The following is a 12,172-nucleotide window of genomic DNA, read 5'->3' as shown; positions in this document are numbered from 1 at the left end:
TGCACACATTTTCAATTATTTATATGTTTGCTATTTTAGCAGACGCTCTTATCCAGGTGCAATTAGAGTTAAGATTTTTCGCCAAATCAGCCCGGGCATTCGAAGCAGCAACCTTTTAGTTACTATCCCAACGCTGTCAAACGCTACCTGCAGCCCCAATGATGTAATATTGGCTGGCTATGGTTTATCATCATCATCGTTGTAAATCATGCAAAATGGAAAACGATATATTTGATAAGACTGTAGGCTTAGGCTACTGGATGAAGAATATAAAAATAAATCAAAGTCTATGACCACGATTAAGTTTATTTCTCAAAAATATATCCTTTAAACAAATTATTTACATGTCGATAACTTTTTCATAGAAAATAAAACAGAAAACAAACATACACAGCAAAGACAAACATTGCCAGTATAAATGGCAATACGGAACATGTGTGTGATCAAAAACAGGCCTATAGGCTATGAATCTTGTCTCGCATCATATAGGCCTACTGTTTTAAAATCTGACGAGTTGAATCTTATGTTTCACTCTCAAAAATAGTAGACTATTCGATAAATTGTTCTTCGTTAAATAATTATTCCAGATTATTCTCCGATGATAACTCTTCACTCTTCATATTGTGGAAATGGTCGAGAGAGCGCGTTGCGCGGTTCCGTGGTGAGATCTTTTGATGAAGAGAAAAGAAAATACAAACGTCAGAAAATTTAAATGAGTGTGACATTGAATAATTCATTTCCTATAACGATATTGCTATCAGGCCTATTTCATATCCTCCCTCAACATATGTGTATTCACTGGCAAGGCGTGAATAAATTGAGGGTAGATTATTTAAATTGCGTGAACGATGATAAGTCAATGGCGCCCGTTCCACCCCTGTTGGCCGTATTAAACGGTGTCTAGTGAGGCGTTAAAAGCCGTTAAACTAGACCGATTAGATCTCTTCAGATGATTTATGAGCTCGAGCTGTGACAAGCCATTCCGTCAGGTGAAACGGCCTTTAACGGCGGGTTAAAAGGTTCATTTAGGCCTACCGGATGATTATAATATAGATGACACTTGACATAATGTCACAATGAGGTTTGAAATATCTTACCTGTCGGTGATCAGCTGGAAGGGAGACTTCGGCGAACCAGACCTGCGAATATTCACGTCATCTGTAAACAAATAAACAATCAGGCAAATCAGTAAAATAATCAATATACTTAGTAGACCTATTTTGAATTAAGTTAAGCCTGTTTTTAATGCAATAGTATTTGAGTGATGCTTTGATGAAGGCATAACTGCCGAAACACGTTAGACTGCCCAGCCGATATTAAAACGGTGAAATGAGATTACATCTTTTTGTCCTTTAAAAAAAAACATTTTGGAGTGCCACGGTCACCCAATGCTCTTCAATTTGGGATTTAATTTAAAGTCATTGTCATATATGGCAGAGCACTTAGCTAATTAATCGAGATGGCACACCTGTTAGCCACTCCACAGTATTTGTGTGTTGTTGTAGGCCTGTGACCGCTTCGAAATGAATGTATTGTTTATTAGGCTCTAGGCTATAGCTGATTTATATAGCCAAATGTTAGTTTTCAGAAATATCACAATACACAACATGAATTAAAATGAGTGTTAGATCAAAATAGTGTGTCATATGTGGAAATTGTTATTTGGACAACTGAAGAAGAACACTGGGCCGAATTCATGAGACTGTTATTAATTTCCAAGCAGATGAAAAATAGCCTCGATTCACAATCATAAACATATGCAGGCCTAGGCTACACTACAATACATACCATCTCGCTTTGGACTGAAGCTCTCCGAAGACTCATCTCCACTCTCGTCCTCGGATGCCCCTGAAGCCTGCGTCGCCCTTGCGTCCTGACGCTTCAGTGCGCCATGGAGAGGCATGTGGTGTCCAGCTGGGTTTGCCGTGCTGAGAAGCGACCTGACGCCCAGAAGAGAGTTGGCACTGAGGAACGCTGCGTTGGCCCAGTTGTGGAGCTGCTTCCCTATCTGGCAAGTGTATATTCCATGACCCGGGAGTAGGGCCGGGTGGTGGGAGGGAGACGTGGCCGCGTGAGGAGCTGAGGCAGCCGGGGAAGGTTTATGGGAACTGTCGGGGCTTGTGGCTGTCTCCGCCAGAGACCAGATTTTGGGTTTGTTCTGTGGGGGCCTCTGGCACCCCGGTCCATTGGGGGAAAGATCCACTGCGTTTTTACAGGCACCAACCGGCGCCTTGATGAGAGAAATTGGACCCTCCATGCCTCTGAGGGCTTCAACAGACAGCTTCCTCTGGCTCTCCAAGCTACTCGAATCCGATGCCAGCTTCCCCTCTCCCTCCCCTTCCCTCTGATCTCCACGGTTCTCGACTTTATCAATGTCGATACTCTCTAAATCGATCTCCTCGTCCTCTTCATCCTCGCTCTCCTGTTTCTCAGGCTCGTCCTCATTGTCACTACTGAAGATCCGTCCATCCCGGTCCTCCGCGCTGCGGCCCCACGTCACCTTGTTCTCCTTCTTCAGACGCCTGCGCGCGTTGGCGAACCACGTGGACACCTGGGCGGACGAAGGAATTAATTTATATACTGTTGATCCTTTATTAAAAATATTCAGAATTAGGTTAGTCATTAATCAAATTATTATATATTAAACTGGCAGACATGAGAACAGCACAGGCAAAACACACTGACAGGCAGACATATTTAAAGTATGGCAGGGCCCGGAGTTTTCCAGGTCAAATCATGTAGGCCTAGTAGAAATACTCCTGGCCTAAACCTATTTTATCCCCCATAGCAGTAGAAACCTTTATCCCTATATACCTGTGTAAGTGTCATCTTGGTAATGATGGCCAGCATGATCTTCTCTCCCTTGGTGGGATACGGGTTCTTCTGGTGCTCCTGCAGCCAGGCCTTCAGAGTGCTGGTGGTCTCCCTGGTGGCGGCCTTGGCTCGGTTCGGGTCGCCGTAGCCATACTGGCCATACGGGTAGAACCCCGCGCCGGTGTGAACAGCCAGACCTCCCGGGTGAACTCCGGGGCTGTCCTTCAGATCATACTGGGAGTTCTGGGGGACAGAAATAGTGGTAGAAATATATGCAATGTTTGTCTCTCCAAAAATGTAATAGTTCGAGGCCTATTTGTTTTTATCCAATTTGTAGGCCTTTATTGATTTTCCAACACAAAATAAGTTTACAGTATCCTGGGTATTATGACTGTAGGGTAATGTTGAAAAACTACCCCATACCAGTTCGCTCAGTATGAGTTTGTTTTGAAAGGTGAAACTGAATCTCACAAGTCCTGATAAACAATGATGTCACAATTCCAGTGTGATCTCACACTGTGTAGGCTATCTCCTAAAATAATTAACGACCAGTTAATTAACGACAATTTGGCTATTGTTATTTTGTCTAAGTTATGGAGATTTTGTTTCTGGCTTTTTCATACAAGCACCGATATCTCCAATTTATTATAGCCTACAATAGGTCTTATTTTGGTCAATTCCTCAAACTTTAAATATTAGCCTAAATAATTCTACATAATTGACAATATGGGTATATAAATAGGATAAAGTAATCCTCACCCCCCCCCTTTAAGATTTAGATGCACTATTGTAAAGTGACTGTTCCACTGGATGTCATAAGGTGAATGCACCAATTTGTAAGTCGCTCTGGATAAGAGCGTCTGCTAAATGACTTAAATGTAAATGTAATGTAATGTTAAATGTAAATGAAACTTAATATTTTATCAAATTGCTAATTAATTATGAGATGTATTTTATATGGAAAATAATGTATAATTCAGCCATCACTTAGGCTAATCTCTCTCATGTCTAATTGTTTGTTTAATCTAATCTTAATATTTCTGAGGAAATTTAAAATTACTTTTATCTTATTGTCGAAATAAGCTACCCAATGAAAATATGCAAACGATTTGTTTTAATGATTCACATTTAGACTTTTGGTATTGTGCCATGAATAATAAATCAGAAAATCCCATAAACTCTTTTTGTCCTTATTTCAAGGACAAGACATTTCAGTTCCGAAAAACATGATTGAAAAGAGCTCAAAATATAAAACATTTTCCCTATTACAATCCCATTATATTAGAATATGAAACTTTCCTATCCTTAAAGGCAATCCACTTGCATGTATTTAACTGGCCTGCACATTCAATCAACATTTGAGAAACAACCACTCGAACAAAGTTCCAATTCTACGTTCCAAGAAACCGTTTCTCCTACCATTTGCGATATGAGGGCGAGGTCTGCACCGCTGTAGGGGAGAAACGCGCTGTAGTTCTGAGCCGCCCACGGGTTACCATACATCCCCAGCATCGAGCTAACAGCAGCGGCAGTAGCTGCCTGATTCACGCCGCTCTCGGCGCCTCCATCCCGGCCAGAGCCGGCCCGGTCGCCCCCATAAACCTCCTGGGAGCCACTTAGAAACTGGGGGTACCCCAGCTGCGAGAAAGACATGTCCGTAGAGAAAGGCGCAATAAATTCCGTGTCACAAGGGAGGAAAGGAAAATAGGAGGAATTCCCAGTTTCCCAGAAAGATAAGGATGTCTAAATTACAAATCACGGGTAGTCAGTCAGACAGACAGTCCCACTCCCCGTCAGCGCAGCAAGCTCCAATGGTAGTTATGAGTTTGGCACTTGAGCGCCCAGTAAAGCCTCTCTCTCTCCCCGCAGGACTCTCTCTAGTAGAGCTGACGGGATGATTGGCAGGCTGCTTAACAACCAAGCCCCTCCTATGCCCCGGGCAAGCGATCAGTGCATTGGTTCCTTCTCTGGGTCCTGTGTGTGTGTGTGTGTGTGTGTGTGTGTGTGTGTGTGTGTGTGTGTGTGTGTGTGTGTGTGTGTGTGTGTGTGTGTGTGTGTGTGTGTGTGTGTGTGTGTGTGTGTGTGTGTGTGTGTGTGTGTGTGTGTGTGTGTGTGTGTGTGTGTGTGTGTGTGTGTGTGTGTGTGTGTGTGTGTAAGAGATAAAGGGAGATCTCTTTTCTCATAATCACCGTTCTGTCATCTTTTGAATGGGTGTTCAAATAAACAATGAAAACAAACAACAGAAACAGCAAAAAGGATTCTACAATAATAACAATACTATTAATATTGTATGAAGACCTGATTATAAAACAACTGGCTTAATAACAATAATGATACATTTATCCAAGAATGTGTATTATATAATAAATAGGCCTACGATAAATAAATCATGTAGACCTTTAACAAAAGCATTTTGCATTCATTTGAGCATAGACCATTTTTAAAAATCTATTTCCAAACTCTTCCTAACTACTCTTATGGTGCATTATACTTTCTCACTACATTATAATTAAGTCTAAATATATAAGTGGTCCTGGGAGACTGCGACCTAGAACCGCTCCAGAGGAGTATCGGCGACAGCATGGGCACCAGATGGCCGAGGGAAGCGTCGACTCGGCCGGCAACAGATACCGCGGAATGTCGGGTGATATCGACGGAAGTCACTGAAGCATATTTTAAGATTACAATTCAAGATAGAAGGGGCGTAAAGAGTGAGATAGAGATGGAGGGAGAGGGAAATGATTGTGTAGATATGAGACACGAGGTCTGTCCATGGAAGGAAAACAGATGTTGAGAGATTCTAGTAGGCTAAATAGGAAAATACATCTACCTAGGCAGAATGTTTACATAATTTATAACTATATATGAGTTAGATATATTTATCAACGAGTTTTCACAAGATTAATCTAGTCCGAATTTCAAACCTAACCTTCCAAACCATGTAACATTTAGGATTTCATGTTTCAGACATGGGAAATTTGTTAAATTTATTTGAGAAATGTACTGAAAGTTGAGTGCAATTGCCAGCTGTATTAGCAGTCATCAACACCATTTAATTAACAGTGGCACGGCTATGAAATGCCACCAACATACATACAATGTGAAAGGGTGAAATCTTTCTCTTTCATTTTTTAAATCATAATCCCTGTCTGCACTACACTTCAATGAAATAATCCTGATCCCTTTATTCAAAAAGAGATACATGTAGGCTACTCTAAAACCTGCACACACACACACACACACACACACACACACACACACACACACACACACACACACACACACACACACACACACACACACACACACACACACACACACACACACACACACACACACACACACACACACACACACACACACACACACACACACACACACACACACACACACACACACACACACACACACACACACACACATCTAATGAGGTTTAGCACCCTGTTTTGTGCCCCTGTACCCTCATACACCCCTCCTGTAGCCCCCTGGATGTGGACTCCATCAGATGTTAGATTAGTAATTAGTGATCCTCCTAAACACAGATTCATCATTTCACGGTGGACTAGCTGATGAGGATGGCTGGGTATGGAGGGCTGGCGAGCTTTCCTATCTCTCTTCCCTCCCCTCTCTCCCCTCTCTCTCATTCTCTCCCTCCTTTTCCATATTTCGCTCTTTCCTCCACTATCCTCTCCTCTCCATCTCTTTCTCCCTCCCTCTCTCTCTCCTCCCCTCTCCTCTCTGCCCTGTGCTGTGAAGCACTGAGAAGACCCTAATGATTTAATTACAGTGTTTAAAGCTCACTCTGAGCTGGCAAACCCCTAGCTGCCACACACACACACACACACACACACACACACACACACACACACACACACACACACACACACACACACACACACACACACACACACACACACACACACACACACACACACACACACACACACACACACACACACACACACACACACACACACACACACACACACACACACACACACTCAAAGTTTATATTCCAGCTCTGGCACCCAGGGCTCGGCTCATGAATCTCAAAGCTGTTTTCTAAATACACATTATGACGAGCAGTGCTGGGGGTAGCAGTGTTGTGTGTATGTGTGTGTGTGTGTGTGTGTGATGGATGCTTAAACTCCATGGCATTTTAAATGGCATTCATGGAAAGTGGTTATATCCTCATTGCTAAGGTAAGTGGAGCCAGGGGAATCCATTCCAGCTCCATAAAAGAGCAACGTTAAAGACTCTCACCCACCATCTCTCTCTCACTTTCTCTCTCACTCCCTCTCTCCTTCCCCCTCCTCTCTCTATCTCCCTCTTTCTCTCGCTCTCTTCCACCTTCTCTTTCTCATTCCCCTCATTTGTCTATCTATTTATCTTTCCCTCTCTTTCTTTCTTTCTTCTTTCATTCTTTCTTTCTCTCTCTCTCTCGCGTGTGAGTTCATCACTTCAAATTAATGCCTCTCTCATGACAGACGAAGGAAACTAAACACATCCACCATCTAATAGGATAATATAGCCCTCCCTCTCTCTCTCTCTCTCTCGCTCTCTCTCTCTCTCTCTCTCTCTCTCTCTCTCTCTCTCTCTCTCTCTCTCTCTCTCTCTCTCTCTCTCTCCCTCTCCCTCCCTCCCTCCCTCCCTCCCTCCCTCCCTCCCTCCCTCCCTCCCTCCCTCCCTCCCTCCCTCCCTCCCTCCCTCCCTCCCTCCCTCTCTCTCTCTCTCTCTCTCTCTCTCTCTCTCTCTCTCTCTCTCTCTCTCTCTCTCTCTCTCTCTCTCTCTCTCTCTCACCACCCTCTCCCTCTCTCTCTCTCTCTCTCTCTCTCTCTCTCTCTCTCTCTCTCTCTCTCTCTCTCTCTCTCTCTCTCTCTCTCTCTCTCTCTCTCCCTTTGTAGACTCTTGATTTCCATAGTGTCTCTGTGGAGAGTGAGTTAATGAATTCCTCTGAGCTGGAGAAAGGAGGGAGAACGGTTTGGCGGTTTGGAAAAAGAGAGAGGGAGAGGAGGACAGAGAGGAGGAGGGGGAGAGGAGAAAGGCTTTGAGCTATGCCATTCAACTTCACAGCCTCCCTTGGCCTGCTTGTGTATTCAGAGTGTGTGTGTGTGTGTGTACGCAGAGCGCCCATCCCGGCCTTTTAACGTGAACCTGCTAAGACTACCAAATATTTCTTCTGGCCCCGACCCTCCCTCCAATCCTCCCTCCCTCCAATCCTCCCTCTCTCTGTCTCTTTCCCTTTTCCCCGCTCTCCCTTTCTGTATGTAGGCTGTGGCTCTAGGATCCTCAGGAGGCTGAATCCCACTCCCTCCCATTACCCTCTGAGTCCTGTGCTCAGACAAAGGAATAACTTATAGTGAGGAAGACACACACACAGTTTTTAAAATGTACCTCTTACTTAGCTTGAACTCTGAAGTAATTTCCAGAGGCACTAAATCTGCCAGTTCAAAGATCGAAAGTTATTCTCTATTTTACAGTCAACTAATTATCTGGTATTTATACATTGGCGAGTCACAGTAGCACAAGGGCAGCAAGGGAATACCAGGTTTAAGTGTCTGTATCTGTTTCTCAGTCTGTCAGATAACTTGAGATAAGAAGTGACAGATTTCAGGTGTGATTTAATCATAACACATATAGATTTATTAGATAAGAGCTCCTCTCTGAGTCACAAAACACTCCTCCACTTCCAACTATTGTTCCCAAGTACTGCTACCGTTTCAATGGAATCCAAAGGCATACCATATCATTAGTAGAAATTGCATCTCTTAAGGGTTTGTATCCTGAAGAGTTGCAAGGGACCCACTCTGATATACTTTATGTGATACATATTGAAGTCAACAAGATCTCATAGTTACCTTTGAAATTCGACGTGTTATAGATGAGCGTCTATTTTTGATGCATTAATTCTGCGTGGTTACAGGGTTAATTCCGTGTGGTTACAGGGTTAATTCTGCGTGGTTACAGGGTTAATTCTGCGTGGTTATAGTGTTAATTCTGCGTGGTTATAGTGTTAATTCTGCGTGGTTATAGTGTTAATTCTGCATGGTTACAGGGTTAATTCTGAATGGTTACAGGGTAAATTCTGTATGGTTATAGTGTTAATTCTGCATGGTTACAGGGTTAACTCTGCGTGGTTATAGAGTTAATTCTGCGTGGTTACAGGGTTAATTCTGCGTTGTTACAGGGATAATTCTGCGTGGTTACAGGGTTAATTCTGCGTGTTTACAGGGTTAATTCTGTTACAGGGATAATTCTGCGTGGTTACAGGGTTAATTCTGCGTGTTTACAGGGTTAATTCTGCGCGGATACAGGGTTAATTCTGCGTGGTTACAGGGTTAATTCTGCGTTGTTATAGTGTTAATTCTGCGTGGTTACAGGGTTAATTCTGCGTGGTTACAGGGTTAATTCTGCGTGGTTACAGGGTTAATTCTGCATTAATTCTGTTACAGGGTTAATTCCGTGTGGTTACAGGGTTAATTCTGCGTGGGTTAATTCTGCGTGGTTACAGGTTAATTCTGCATGGTTACAGGGTTAATTCTGTTAATTCTGTGTGGTTACAGGGTTAATTCTGCGTTTAAGGGTTAATTCTGCATGTGGTTACAGGGTTAATTCTGCGGTGGTTATAGCGTGGTTACAGGGTTAATTCTGCGTGGTTATAGTGTTAATTATGCGTGGTTATAGTGTTAATTCTGCGTGGTTACAGGGTTAATTCTGGGTGGTTACAGGGTTAATTCCGTGTGGTTACAGGGTTAATTCTGCGTGGTTACAGGGTTAATTCTGCATAGTGTTAATTCTAAGTGGTTAAGTGTTAATTCTGTGGTTTACAGGGTTAATTCTGCATTCTGCATGGTTACAGGGTTAATTCTGTGTGGTTACAGGGTTAATTCTGCGTGGTTACAGGGTTAATTCTGGGTGGTTACAGGGTTAATTCTGTGTGGTTACAGGGTTAATTCTGGGTTGTTACAGGGTTAATTCCGTGTGGTTACAGGGTTAATTCTGCGTGGTTACAGGGTTAATTCTGCGTGGTTACAGGGTTAATTCTGCATGGTTACAGGGTTAATTCTGTGTGGTTACAGGGTTAATTCTGCGTGGTTACAGGGTTAATTCTGCATGGTTAATTCTGCAGGGTTACAGGGTTAATTCTGTGTGGTTACAGGGTTAATTCTGCGTGGTTATAGTGTTAATTCTGCGTGGTTACAGGGTTAATTCTGCGTTAATTCTGCGTGGTTACAGTGGTTATAGGGTTAATTCTGCGTTATAGTTATTCTGCGTGTTACAGGGTTAATTCTGCGGGTTACAGGGTTAATTCTGTTAATTCTGGTTACAGGGTTAATTCTGCGTGGTTACAGGGTTAATTCTGCGTGGTTACAGGGTTAATTCTGCATTTACAGGGTTAATTCTGTGGTTACAGGGTTAATTCTGCGTGGTTACAGGGTTAATTCTGCGTGGTTACAGGTTAATTCTGCGTGGTTACAGTGGTGGTTACAGGGTTAATTCTGCGTGGTTACAGGGTTAATTCTGCGTGGTTACAGTGGTTAATTCTGCGTTACAGTTAATTCTGCGTGGTTATAGGTTAATTCTGCGTTGTTATAGTGTTAATTCTGCGTGGTTACAGGGTTAATTCTGCATGGTTACAGGGTTAATTCTGCATGGTTACAGGGTTAATTCTGTGTGGTTACAGGGTTAATTCTGCGTGGTTATAGTGTTAATTCTGCGTGGTTACAGGGTTAATTCTGCGTGGTTACAGGGTTAATTCTGCGTGGTTACAGGGTTAATTCTGTGTGGTTACAGGGTTAATTCTGCGTGGTTACAGGGTTAATTCTGGTTACAGGTTAATTCTGCATGGTTATAGTGGTTAATTAATTCTGTGTTAATTCTGCGTGGTTACAGGGTTAATTCTGCATGGTTACAGGGTTAATTCTGCGTGGTTACAGGGTTAATTCTGCGTGGTTATAGTGTTAATTCTGCGTGGTTAGGGTTAATTCTGGGGGTTAATTCTGCGTGGTTATAGGTTAATTCTGTGTGGTTATAGGGTTAATTCTGCGTGGTTACAGGGTTAATTCTGCGTGGTTACAGGGTTAATTCTGCGTGGTTACAGGGTTAATTCTGCGTGGTTATAGTGTTAATTCTGCGTGGTTATTTAATTCTGCGTGGTTACAGGGTTAATTCTGTTAAGGGTTAATTCTGTGGTTACAGGGTTAATTCTGCGTGGTTACAGGGTTAATTCTGCGTGGTTACAGGGTTAATTCTGCGTGGTTACAGTTACAGGGTTAATTCTGCGTGGTTACAGGGTTAATTCTGCGTGGTTACAGGGTTAATTCTGCGTGGTTACAGGGTTAATTCTGCGTGGTTACAGGGTTAATTCTTAAGGGTTAATTCTGCGTGGTTACAGGGTTAATTCTGCGTGGTTATAGGTTAATTCTGTGTGGTTAAGGGTTAATTCTGCGTGGTTATAGGGTTAATTCTGCGTGGTTACAGGGTTAATTCTGCATGGTTACAGGGTTAATTCTAAGTGGTTATAGTGTTAATTCTGCGTGGTTACAGGGTTAATTCTGCGTGGTTACAGGGTTAATTCTGCGTGGTTACAGGGTTAATTCTGCATGGTTACAGGGTTAACTCCGTGTGGTTACAGGGTTAATTCTGCGTGGTTATAGTGTTAATTCTGCGTGGTTACAGGGTTAATTCTGCATGGTTACAGGGTTAATTCTGTGTGGTTACAGGGTTAATTCTGCGTGGTTACAGGGTTAATTCTGCGTGGTTACAGGGTTAATTCTGCATGGTTAATTCTGCGGGTTTAAGGGTTAATTCTGTGTGGTTATAATGTTAATTCTGCGTGGTTATAGTGTTAATTCTGCATGGTTACAGGGTTAATTCTGCATGGTTACAGTGTTAATTCTGCGTGGTTTCTGCGTGGTTATAGGGTTAATTCTGCGTGGTTACAGGGTTAATTCTTCTGCGTGGTTACAGGGTTAATTCTAAGTGGTTATAGGGTTAATTCTGCGTGGGTTAATTCTGCGTGTGGTTACAGGGTTAATTCTGTGTGGTTACAGGGTTAATTCTGCGTGGTTATAGGGTTAATTCTGCGTGGTTACAGTGTTAATTCTGCGTGGTTATAGTGTTAATTCTGCGTGGTTACAGGGTTAATTCTGCAAGTGGTTAATTAATTCTGCGTGGTTATAGTGTTAATTCTGCGTGGTTATAGTGTTAATTCTAGTGGTTACAGGTTAATTCTGCATGGTTACAGGGTTAATTCTGCATGGTTACAGGGTTAATTCTGCGTGGTTAAAGGGTTAATTCTGTTGTTACAGGGTTAATTCTGTGTGGTTACAGGGTTAATTATGCTGGGTTACACAGG

At 42.7% G+C, this 12,172-nt stretch overlaps 1 protein-coding gene across 1 annotated transcript; it reads right to left on the bottom strand.

Annotated features, from left to right (window-relative positions):
* Positions 1–294: 294 nt before the first annotated feature.
* Positions 295–4,670, bottom strand: irx1b (iroquois homeobox 1b). Its single transcript, XM_046327330.1, has 5 exons — positions 4,234–4,670; positions 2,815–3,057; positions 1,789–2,551; positions 1,098–1,158; positions 295–668 (listed from the first exon to the last, which is right to left on the bottom strand). The coding sequence occupies exons 1-5, from the start codon at positions 4,465–4,467 to the stop codon at positions 617–619; spliced, it is 1,353 nt and encodes a 450-aa protein (XP_046183286.1). The 5' UTR covers positions 4,468–4,670; the 3' UTR covers positions 295–616.
* Positions 4,671–12,172: the final 7,502 nt, after the last annotated feature.

This window comes from Oncorhynchus gorbuscha, linkage group LG24 (genome assembly GCF_021184085.1).
Source record: "Oncorhynchus gorbuscha isolate QuinsamMale2020 ecotype Even-year linkage group LG24, OgorEven_v1.0, whole genome shotgun sequence".
NCBI classification, from domain to species: Eukaryota; Metazoa; Chordata; class Actinopteri; order Salmoniformes; family Salmonidae; genus Oncorhynchus; species Oncorhynchus gorbuscha.
Note: the sequence above shows the minus strand (reverse complement) of the source record. Positions and strands in the feature narration are given on the sequence as shown.